Below are 12,255 nucleotides of genomic sequence, written 5' to 3'. Positions count from 1 at the left end.
TCCTGTCTTCCCTGACAGAAGTATTTAAAATATAGAAGTAACAATAATCCCCCTGAAAAGACAACTGAGCTTTATTACACTGGATTACCTGGTGTCTTTTTCTATTCTGTTCTCTCTGTAAAAGTTATCTGAATATATATGTTTATTAGGCTTCTAAGGAATGTTAAGTGTAACTTTATCTAGCATGAGATGGCTTAATGGAGTAGTTTTCTTTTTAAGAAAAGAAAAACGTCACCATGACTACAGACTTCTCTGCTGATCATCCTTAGATGAAAGCATGGTAAGGGAAGCTTGGAAATTTTAATGTGAGTCTAGCTCTCAACTAGTCACAAGTTTGAAATCACAAAAGATGATGGTCACTTAGACCAGGGGTCTCCAACCTTGGCAACTTTAAGACTTGTGGACTTTAACTCCCAGAATTCCTCAGTCTTAAAGTTGCCAAGATTGGAGACCCTTGACTTAGACCACCATCAAAAGAGAGTTTTGGGGGGATGTTGGTCATGATTGGATAACGACTTGTTTTTATTTTGTTTTTTGCCTGGTGCCAGGTTTTTTTTGTTTGTTTGTTTGTTTGTTTGCTGCAAATTTTTAACAAGCACAATCTCTGTGCAAAAGAATTGCAAAGGGGGAAAATGTAGGAGCTGTATTCAACCATGCTCACTTTCACCTTTCAAGTTTCTTTGTGACTTTCCCAGAGATTCAGGCTAATCAAAATGGTAAGGTAGATAGTTGCCTGAAGAGTATAGCAAAATTCTTTGTTTAAGCAGGTGTAGTACAAATATCTTAAATCTCCGGAGATATTTGCTGTACTATACAGACTTGCCATTAGCAAATAACAGTAATTGCATGAATCCAGTCTGGTCAGTGTAGCCTCTAAAAAGAATCTAAAACTTGATTGAAAATACTAAGCCATATGCTATGGTAGTATATAGGCTAGGCATATGTGGACATGTGTCCCAAACCCACCGACTCAGATCTAGGAACAGCTTTATGGCAAGAACAAATATTCTTGAGGGTACACAAGAACAAAATTGAATTAAAAGATGGAGGAAATAGACCATCAGGCAAGGAATAACATTAAAGGAGGATATGGCTGAAGGATCGTATACTACCTAGAGGACTCTAAATAAATTGAGAGTTGGAGTGCCTAAATGTAAAACCAATATGCTCACGTGGAGGCTCTTTGCAGATAACAACATACTATGTGAATGTGAAGAGAAGGTGGCTTCATTCTACAAATTTAACGTTTGATATAGACATGAGAGGAGGAGGAGGAGGAAGAGGAGGAGGAGGAGGAGGAGGAGGAGGAGGAGGAGGAGGAGGAGGAGGAGGAGGAGGAGGAGGAGGAAAAAGATAGTCTTCTGGAATTTTTTTGCCCTCCAGAAAGAATGTATGTTAGCTCTTATAATGCCAAGTTGTTAACTACACATATTGCATCCAACACTTCTGGGAAGCCCAGGCTGATGAAGGTGAGGTGATGGAGAGCTAGAAGTCTCTGAAAGAATTATAATCTCACTGTATACTATTATTACCATTAATTCACCGTATATGGACCCATCCTTCCAGCTTCTGTGCAAGCAGCATACATATTTACATTAAAGATTAAGAAGACAAAGAATATTATGGTATGGTTTTTAAATGTTATAAGTCTCCCCAGAGTCGCTGCTGTGAGACGGCAGCCACATAAATCCAATCCATAAATAAACAAATGTGTGAAACAATGGACATATATTGGTGAAAGGGGAAAAAGAGAACCGAGAAAGCATAAAACACCCCAAATCATCTAACTTGCCCCATATAGGTGCTTGCAGGCTGAGCTAGTGACCAGACCCACCTTCGCATTCTGGCTGAGTGCCACTCCATGATCCATTGGCTTGACACATTCTCTGCAGTGAGCCCCGGAGAGTGTAACCCGGCTCACAGCTAAACCAGACCGTGCTGTTCACACTTAATTCGTTTTCACCATGCCGGATACCATGGGAAGGGATTCCTGGATCACCACAAAGTCCCTGGATGGTTCCTACCGAAGGAAAGTAGAAGTTCTGTCATTGGAGCAAGCAATGCTACCCTCATCTCTCCTCCACCCATTGACCGAGAGTGCAGTTTACCATTCGCTCGGATGGAGAAATGGATGGGGACCGAAAGGAACTGGAGTCAAGGAAACCAGCAAAATAACATTTTGGGGATTGAGAAGGAAGAAAATGGGTTTCCAGATGTTGGAAGAATAGGGAGAAGCACAGCAATCAAGACATCCACATCAGGAAATGGGGCTCATCTGGAGCCTGATAATAACCAAATAGCCTTTAAAAATAGAGAGGTTTTATATATCTGGAGAGTGATTGCTCAGGCAGGCAGGCATCTGCATATTCTTTAAAAAAGGTAAAGGTTCCCCTCGCACATCTGTGCTAGTCATTCCTGACTCTAGGGGGCGGTGCTCATCTCCGTTTCAAAGCCGAAGAGCCAGCGCTGTCTGAAGATGTCTCCGTGGTCATGTGGCCGGCATGATTCAACGCCAAAGGTGCACAGAACGCTGTTATTTTCCCACCAAAAGTGGTCCCTATTTGTTTGCATTGTTTATGTGCTTTCGAACTGCTAGGTTGGCAAAAGCTGGGACAAGTAACGGGAGCTCACGCTGCTACACAGCACTAGGGATTCGAACCCCTGAACTGCCGACCTTTCGATCGACAAGCTCAGCCTCTTAGCCACTGAGCCACTGCGTCCCTTCATATTCTTTATTCATATTCATGTTCTGCATATTCTTTAGTGTAACAAAATATAGGTAGTCTTAGATTAACGACCATTGGTTAGTGACCATTGGAAGTTATGACAATACTGAAAAGTGTGATTTATGAGCAGTCCTTGCACTTGTGACTGTTGCAGCATCCCAATTTGGGATGATCAATGATCAAAATTTGGCTACTCAGCAACTGGCATATATTTATGGCAATACCCTGGGATCACCATTTGCGACTTCCCAGGAGGGCTTCCGACATGCCAAGTCAAAGTGGAAGCTGGATTTACTGAATGACCATTACAAAAATGGTTGTAAAATTGGATGTGATTGATCACATCGCTTAATGATTGAGATTTCAGTCCCAACTGTGGTCATAGGTTTGAGGAGTACTGTGCAATGGGCACTGACAATGTGTGCGCTTTCCCTTCACATTGGTTCTGAGTCACAAGTGGTGGACTGTAGACACACCATTCTGAGTCATGTGACTGGGAAGGAGGAAGGAAGGAAGGCTTAGAATGGAGCAAACAGCACCACTGTGAGCTTCAACCCATATGCCCAGGGGTGCTATTCAGCAGGCTCTGACAGGTTCTAGAGAACCGGAAGCAGAAATTTTGAGTAGTTTGGAGAACCGGAAAATACCACCTCTGGCTCGCCCCAGAGTGGGGTGGGAATGGAGATTTTGCAATATCCTTATCCCAGGAGTGGGGAGGGAATGAGGATTTTGAAGTATCCTTTCCCTGCCATGCCCACCAAGCCACACCCACAGGACCAATAGTAAAAAAAATTGAATTCTACCACTGTAAATATGATTCTCTGCAATCCAAAATCAGACTCCACCCGTCTTTTTTGTTGTCTCACCACACCAAATTTCATTTTGTTCTGTTCAGGATTTTGAAAGTTATCCCAGAGACGAGGCGTGGAATACACATCTAACTTCATTCACACATTTTTCTCTCCAACATTCCATTGGGTTAGTAAGAAAATAAGAGACCTGAAGGTGACTACTCATCCTTATATCTATATCTATATCATTGATCTATATCAAAAGAACCATTTCTCATAAATTTGAGAACAGTTTGGTCTAGTACAGTGGTCAGCAACCTGTGGCTCTTTCATCCCTCCGCTGTTGCTGGTACAATTGATAGGGCTTTCAGTTAGGACAGGTAGAGGAAAAAGGATGCCGCGCTAGGAGGAGACTCTATGGTGGCAGAACCGGACTTCCGGTCAGCAGAGGAAAAAGGATGCCATGCTAGGAGGAGACTATGGTGGGTAGGGAATCGGACTTCCAGTCAGCAGAGGAAAAAAAGATGCTGTGCTAGGAGGAGACTCTATGGTGGGGGAACCGGACTTCCAGTCAGCAGAGGAAAAAGGATGCTGTGCTAGGAGGAGACTCTATGGTGGCAGAACCGGACTTCCGGTCAGCAGAGGAAAAAGGACGCCGTGCTAGGAGGAGACTATGGTGGGTAGGGAACCGGACTTCCAGTCAGCAGAGGAAAAAGGATGCTGTGCTAGGAGCAGACTCTATGGTGGCAGAACTGGACTTCCGGTCAGCTCCAGAATTGAATGGGAGCTTCCAGTTAGGACCTTTGTGGCTCTTTGAGTGTTTAAAGTTGCCGACCCCTGGTCTAGTAACTAAGACACTAGGCTAGAAGCCAGGAGACTGGGAGCTCTAGTCTCTCTTTAGCCATGAAAGACAATTGGTGACTTGGGGGTTAATCATCAGGAGATGGTGAGCTAGTTTCATCTTGACATGAAAGCCTTCTGGGTGACTTTGGGCCAGTTCCTCTCGCTCAGCCCAATTCACTTCACAGGGTTGTGATGAGGAAGGTAGGAGTAAGGTGTGTCGGATAAGTACCACCTTGACTTAGTTGTAAAACTAATAAAGGCAGGACATAAATATATAAATAAATAAATTTGGAACCCAAGGATGCTCATTGTCTATTTAAAACTTTTGCATTCCATCACCGGTAACAAATCTAGGCAGCAATTTAAAAATATGAAGCAGCAATATTAAATTAAAACCAAGGATGTAGATGTAACGAAGTACTGAAGCCACCAACTGATTTTGGAGCAAAGCAAAGCAATCAATCAATCAAACAAACAAACAAATAACAATCTAAAGAATAAAATAAAACAAATAGCAAGACAGCAGTTCAGCACTCCCTAGTATGATGCCTTGCAGCTCTCATAACTCTTACCCTTTGGTCCCAGCACATATAGGAAGTATCAGTATGTGGCAGTTGTGGGTTTCAAAAATTTTTACTACCGGTTCTGTGGGTGTGGCTTGGTGGGCGTGGCATGGCTTAGTGGGCATGCAGGGGAAGGATACTGTAAAATCTCCATTCCTACCCCAATCCAGGGGAAGGTTACTGCAAAATCCCCATTCCTCCCAATCAGCTGGGACTTGGGAGGCAGAGAATAGAAGGGGGTGGGGCCAGTCAGAATTTTTACTACCGGTTCTCCGAACTACTCCAAATTTCTGCTACCGGTTCTCCAGAACTGGTCAGAACCTGCTGAAACCCACCTCTGGTATGTGGGCATGAGCTTCTTCACTGCTACAGCCTTCCTTTGGCCAACTCATCTGTTACCTTTTGAGTTACTCCTGGTCCAGGCTCTGTTGACATTCTAACCTGAGTCCTTCATTCAGTCTGTGGACCCTTCTCCATCTCTGTTTCTGCCCTTTTGTGGAAAGTACGGCACTACAGAAATATGGCATCAGCGGTTCAAGCAACAAATCTATCTAAAGCCATCTCTTGAGTAACCCTTGGGCCAATTCCAAGCAGATGTACACAGCAACTGCTAACCCTGTTTACATCTTTTTCTTTTGGTTTGGCTTGCCAATTCTCATCTTTTTCAAACTGGAAATTACAAGGTGCTTCACGGCCACCTGTTAGCTTTGCAGAAACAGAGGTGCCGGCTTTGTCGGGAACAGAGAGATGGTGCTCCAATGAGCCAGTAAGTCATTTCCTCTACTGTCAAAAGGGAAAAGTGTGTGTGTGCAAGGAAGCCATTTTGAAGCAGTGATTTGACAGCTGGAATGGTGCCTGCTCTTTTACTCATGTGGTGACCATCTGTTCTTGCCTCTTTCCACCAATCAGTTTTTTTTTTCTTTTGTTTTGTTCTTTTAAACGCAGCTCTCCAAAACAAGTCTGGTGCATAGCTTGTGTGGGAGGCACAATTTTTAAAAAAATTTCTTTTTTTGGACATGTATGGAATGGAGCTATACATCCTCCCTAGGTAAAGCACCAGCAATGGTCCATATTTTATTTTCCCCCTCCAAACCGACTTTGCAAATCATTTTTCTGACTGGATATCTAGTGAGAACTTTTTTAAAAAAATCTTCTTTATGAAAAGGTTTTCTTATAAACAAAGGAGGAACTACACCAGTGGTGGGTTTCAAAATTTTTTACTACCGGTTTTTTGGGTGTGGCTTGGTGGGTGTGGCTTGGTGGGCGTGGCATGGGAAGGATACTGTAAAATCTCCATTCCCACCCCACTCCAGGGGAAGGTTACTGCAAAATCCCCATTTCTTCCCGATTAGCTGGAAGTCGGGAGGCAGAGAATAGATGGGGGCGGGACCAGTCAGAATTTTTACTACCGGTTCTCTGAACTACTCAAAATTTCCAGTACCGGTTCTTCAGAACTGGTCAGAACCTGCTGAAACCTACCTCTGAACTACACCTTCAAGTTTTTAATGGGTAAGTGCTGGCATTAAAAAGTGGTGCAAGCTTAACTAGATCCCAACCAGTGGTGGGTTGCCCCCGGTTGGCATTGGTTCTATAGAACCAGTAGTAAAACCGGCGGGAGGCCCCGCCCACTGACCCTGACATCATGAAAATGCTTCTGCGCACGTGCAGAAAAGTGCTCGCTTCGCTTGCGCACTCACGCAGCCCTGTTGCAAACCAGTAGTAAAGGTAAGTAGAACCCATCCTTGATCCCAACCCTGCTGTGATCTTCTCTACAGCCTACATCACATCCAGAATTATTTATTTATTCAACAGTAGAAAACCTTTCAATTTCAAGATCCTTAATTGCAGTCCAAAGTGAACTGAGTATCTGGCAAATTTATTGTTTCATTGAAAATGCATGTCATGAAACTACAAAAGCTAATTTTGCTCTCCAAAGAATTCAGGCAAGAGACAAGAGATGGGACAGATCAGACAAGGGTCATGTCAGGGCAGAGAACACACAGAATCAGAATTGGGATTCTTTTATGTTTTTAGGTACACCTATTCCTGAGTTTAGGTATCTTTAGAAGGTGTTCAACACACCGCACTCTCCATAGCACAACTATTATTGAGTCTGTCATTTGCACCTCTATAATTGTCTGGTTTGGCTCTGCAACCCAACAAGACAGACACAGACTTCAGAGGATAATTAGAACTGTGGAAAAAACAATGGCTACTAACCTGCCTTCCATGGAGGACCTGTATACTGCACGAGTCAAAAAGAGGGCTGTGAAAATATTTACAGACCCTTCACATCCTGGACATAAACTGTTTCAACTCCTACCCTCAAAACGACGCTATAGAGCACTGCACACCAGAACAACTAGACACATGATCAGTTTTTCCCCCGAATACCATCACTCTGCTTAACAACTAATTCCCACAACACTGTCAAACTATTTACTAAGTTTGCATTACTATTAATCTTCTCATCGTTCCTATCACCCATCTCCTTCCACTTATGACTGTATGACTGTAACCTTGTTGCTTGCATCCTTACGATTTATATTGACTGTTTCCTAATATGAATTGATTGCTTATTTGTTCCCTATGACTATCATTAAGTGTTGTATCTTATGATTCTTGACGAATGTATCTTTTCTTTTATGTACACCAAGAGCGTATGCACCAAGACAAATTCCTTGTGTGTCCAATCACACTTGGCCAATAAAGAATCCTGTTCTGTTCTGTTCTGTTCTGTTCTGTTCTGTTCTGTTCTGTTCTATTCTATTCTATTCTATTCTATTCTATTCTATTCTATTCTATTCTATTCTATTCTATTCTATTCTATTCTATTCTATTCTATTCTATTCTATTCTATTCTATGCAGAGACATCAGTTTTGGGGAGAGGAGGACTGCTACCCTCTGAGATAAAATGTCACTGAACATTAAATATGAGGAGAAGGTAAAACTGGGTGCTGTCTATTCTCTTCAGGCATTTTTTTCCCCAAGCATCTTCAAGAAAAAAAAATGGATTAGATATTGATGCAGATAACCTCTTGACCTGATTCATACAAGGTTCTCCTGAAAATATTATGAATCCTAGTCACATTATTCCAAGAGCTTTAAGTCCTTCAAGGCTGTGCTATGTATAAACTATGAGAGGCTAACAAAAGCCTTGCTGGATCAAATTAAGGAAACTTCCATGTTGTTTGAGTCACATATTGGAGATATCTACATGGTAGACACAATAACTTTGGAAGGAGAAATGTCCTTCTACACTTGTCTTCTCCAATTTTTAAACCCAACTGTTAACATCTCTGCACTGGTTGAGGGTTAATAGAAGTGACACCTGATCCATCAGAAAAGCTTAAAATGGATGGAGATTCTCCTTTAAAAAAATATAACATACATAATCTAGCAATTTCTACTATAATCGGTTTTCTCTTAAACTATGTAGTGTTTTTTGCATGTACTGAAAATATATCTCCTGCATAAATAATGAATCAGTCCTATAGTGAAATCTTCTGCCCTCTAATTTGTAAGATTGCCTTCCAGCAACTTTTAGTTAATTAAAATATGGACTTTAGCTGTTTGTTTGTTCTTGAATGTGTCACTGGAAAGTTGAGATTTATAACTGTACCTGGTATAAAATCTGACAGAGATCAGGAAAAGACATACGTTATTGAAAGTGTTCCCAGAAGTTACCACAAGTAGACCTTGGCCTTTTCCAGAGCATGGTTTCCTTGAAATCCAGATTGTTTTATACAACCTTATTGAGCGATGCTACTTAAAGAGATGAAAAGTAATCAAACCATATGCGCGCACTAGGGGTGGGTTCTAAAATATTTTACTACCGGTTCTGTAGGCATGGCTTATTTTGTGGGCGTGGTTGATGACCATGTGACAAACAATTCTTTAGGATTTAGCAGAGGTACTGGTCTACCAGGCTTTTAACTGCTTGCAGAGCCGTACTGGTCAACCCATTTGTTTTTGGAGCGTTTCGGTCTACCTATTTGTTTTTGGACCGCACCGGTCTACCCATTGTTTTTGGATCACACTGGTCTACCACCACACTGCCTTTTACCACTGATCAGCTGTAGGGCGGCTCTTTGAAGCAAGAGTTTAAACAGTTTTTTGCTGCTCTGCCACCACGGAGAGCATCGGAAACCGCTTTCAGGCAGCTTGGCCTCAATTGCCAATCTACCACCACTGAGCAGTTTACAAGGAGAGGATTGGTTCTAGCCGATCAGTTGGGAGGCTTCTTGGCTTCTCAATTTAAAGCTACGGTGCCCTGATTTTTTCCTTCTAGCCAATCAGCTGGGACTCGGGAGGCAGCAAATAGATTGGGGGTGGGGCCAGGCAGGGGTGGTATTTACCGGTTCTGCGAACTACTCAAAATTTCCACTACCGGTTCGCAAGAACTGTGGAGAACCGGTAGCAACCCACTCTTGTGGCTCCGTTACCTGAGCCTGTGTCATCGGCAGGAGAGGACTCTGAGAGTGAAGGAGAGGAGTTGGCAAGGCCTCCCTCTCCAGGACCCTCCTCTCTGGCAATGCCTTCGGTGTCCGCCGAAGGGCAAGAGATAGGGCCGGGGCCAAGCATGTCCACGCAGCCACAGATGGACAGTGATGAGGGTAATGAGTCTTGGCTGGATCCACGCCAGCGTTGAAGAGATAAGCGCGCGCAACAGAAGAAAAGGCGTGCCCGAGATTAGGCTGAGTCACTGGACCACACCCCACAGGATATAAAAGGGAGCGTGGTGGCCAGTCAAACCTTGTGACGAACAAAGCTGAAAGCTTCCACGCCATTCTGCATTGCCGGACTTTTAGCTATAGACTTTGCTGGATTATCTCTGGACTTGATTGACTCCGTAATTATTGAGCTGTTTCTTTTGATGTACCAGGAGTGGGGAGAAGTTATCTCTCCTCTTCGTAAATAATAAACTCTTGGCAGGCAGCCACTAGGTTGTTGCCAAGTTCCGTTATCATAAGGAAAAGGATTTTGCCGGCTGGTTTGGTCTTTAACTCTTGAACGTCTGTTGGTGTGTGTGCGTGTGGTTGGGGACAGAACACCCACCACTGGCACCCACCTTGGTAGCCACCTCTTTTGCGGCTAAGTTTTCTTACCTGAGCAATGAGGCAGAGAGCCACTCCAACGCCCATCAAGCTGACACGTGCGGGTGGAATTGCCAATCAAATTCCTGCCTTCCTGGCATTTGTAACGCACCACCGCCCCTACGGTGTGGACATCACCCAAGATCTGGGCATAGGGTGGGGATCCTGGATGGCCACAGGAGACCACTGAAAGAAAGGAGGACCGAGTTTTCAATTCAACCAGAATTAAAGTTGTATTACATTCATTCATTCATTCATTCATTCATTCATTCATTCATTCATTCATTCATTCATTCATTCATTCTCTCTCTCTCTCTCCTTCCCTCTCTCTTCATCCACTTTCTATATTGCCACAATTGTATTGCTTGTGGCCTTTGACACATCAGTCAAAGGCCACATTCTAAAAAGAGGGAAGGGGGATGCATGACAAAGAAGCAGGTGAGATAGAAATGAAGTTTAATTTCATGCTACTAATTAATTAAACCAATTACTCCTTTTTAATTTTTTAAAAATATTGTGTGTTCTAGTAAAAATTATACTTGCAAAGTTTCGGGCACATGTATATATGTATGTACTATTTGTATTTATGTATGTTTTAATGGAGGATACAGACAGAGGTCTCTACTTTATCATTTTAGCACACATATTCAAGAGGAAAAAAAGAACACTCTTAACAGCAAAAGCCATTTGGAAACAGAGCCCAGAATTCTTCTCTTGCCCAACAGGATCCTTCCAATTTAGTTTAATTTGCTTTAAACTGCAACAAATCTGTGCAATCTCCACACAAGAGATTTCACATTGTAACCACATGAGTGCGGAATTTATTTATACACACAGATGGAGCTTGTGCTAGTTGCGTTCCTAGTATTTGGACATCCTGTGGATCAAAAGTATATTTTCGTGGGTCCTGCTGACACTTGTGATTGGATCCACACGTTGCACCAAGTCATGCTTTGTTTAACCACAGTTACAGTTAGTGAACAAGCCATAATGTACATATTAAATAAAAAGATGATATAGCAGAGGTGGGGACAAAGTTTTATGGTCAGAAGGTAGATTTGAACGAAGGGTGAGTGCTGCAGTTGATGGTGCAAAATGAATACTGACCACTTCGTACATGTGACCAAGATTTGGCAGGATGATTCTTTAGGTTTGCAAATAAAACTTGCTCTCTTCTAGCAAGTAGGCCAATAATTAATAACAGGGATATTTATTAGGGTTTGTGTCAGGGGTGAAATCCAATTTTTTTCCCTACTGGTTCTGTGGGCGTGGCTTGCTGGGTGTGGCAGAGGAAGGATATTGCAAAATCTCCATTCCCTCCCCACTCCTGGGGGAAGGTTATTGCAAAATCTCCATTCCCATCCCACTCCTGGGGGGATATTGTAAAATCCCCATTCCCACCCCACTCCTGGGAGAAGGATGCTGCAAAATCCCCATTCCTACCCCACTCCGGGGCCAGCCAGAGATGGCATTTGCCGATTCTCTGAACTACTCAAAATTTCTGCTACCGGTTCTCCAGAACTTGTTTGAACCTGCTGGATTTAACCCCTGGTTTGTGTGCCGCTTTGAGTTTGATTCCAAAAAATGGTTTTACAATGTGTGGGGATGTGATCCGTCTGCAATACTTTCCACCTGCTACATCAGGGGTGTCCAACCTTGGCAACTTTAAGACTTGTGGACTTCAACCGCCAGAATTCCCCAGCCAATTCTGGGAGTTGAAGTTCACAGGTCTTGAGGCTAAATCTCTGTGCCACATCTTTTCTTGTATTACTTGGCTACCCTCCACAACTGCCCTGTGAACCTGGTTAAAGAGGCAACTGCTCTGAAGAGGAGCAAACAGCCTTCATGTTTGTCAGATCATAAGATCTGAAACAATGCAGATCCCTATTTATTTATTTTTTTCATGGTGAACAAATGATCAGATTCTCCCTGATGCACTTATCTATGCTCTACTGTTAATGAGCTGTTATGGGCTACATATCAGTGGTGAAATCTAAAATGTGTTACTACCGATTCTATGGGCGTGGCTTGGTGTGTGGGGAGTTAATGTGACTGGGTGGGCATGGCCATTTTTTTTTAAAACTTTTAAAACCATTTTTTCTGCAACCTCTTCGGGGAAGAGGTTGTAGAAAAAATGCTTTCAAAAGGCTCTGACGATCCCAGCTGAGTTGCCTGATCGGCAGAGACTTTTTTTCTTTTAAATGCCTCTGCCAATCAGGCAACTCAGCTTGGGTC

At 43.0% G+C, this 12,255-nt stretch overlaps 1 protein-coding gene across 2 annotated transcripts in view; it reads right to left on the bottom strand.

Annotated features, from left to right (window-relative positions):
• CSMD2 (CUB and Sushi multiple domains 2) overlaps positions 1-12,255 on the bottom strand; it is an 822,245-nt gene that overhangs the window by 36,223 nt on the left and 773,767 nt on the right. For both annotated transcript variants that reach the window (XM_034413370.3, XM_034413371.3), the window contains 2 exons: positions 10,033-10,206; positions 1,835-2,020 (listed from right to left, as the gene is read on the bottom strand). In XM_034413370.3, the coding sequence (XP_034269261.2) occupies positions 1,835-2,020; positions 10,033-10,206 (360 nt within the window). The remainder of the gene's footprint in view (positions 1-1,834; positions 2,021-10,032; positions 10,207-12,255) is intronic.

This window comes from Pantherophis guttatus, chromosome 10 (assembly GCF_059756535.1).
Source record: "Pantherophis guttatus breed Tessera chromosome 10, ASM5975653v1, whole genome shotgun sequence".
In the NCBI taxonomy this organism is placed as follows: Eukaryota; Metazoa; Chordata; class Lepidosauria; order Squamata; family Colubridae; genus Pantherophis; species Pantherophis guttatus.
This window is presented reverse-complemented; position numbering and strand designations above follow the sequence as displayed.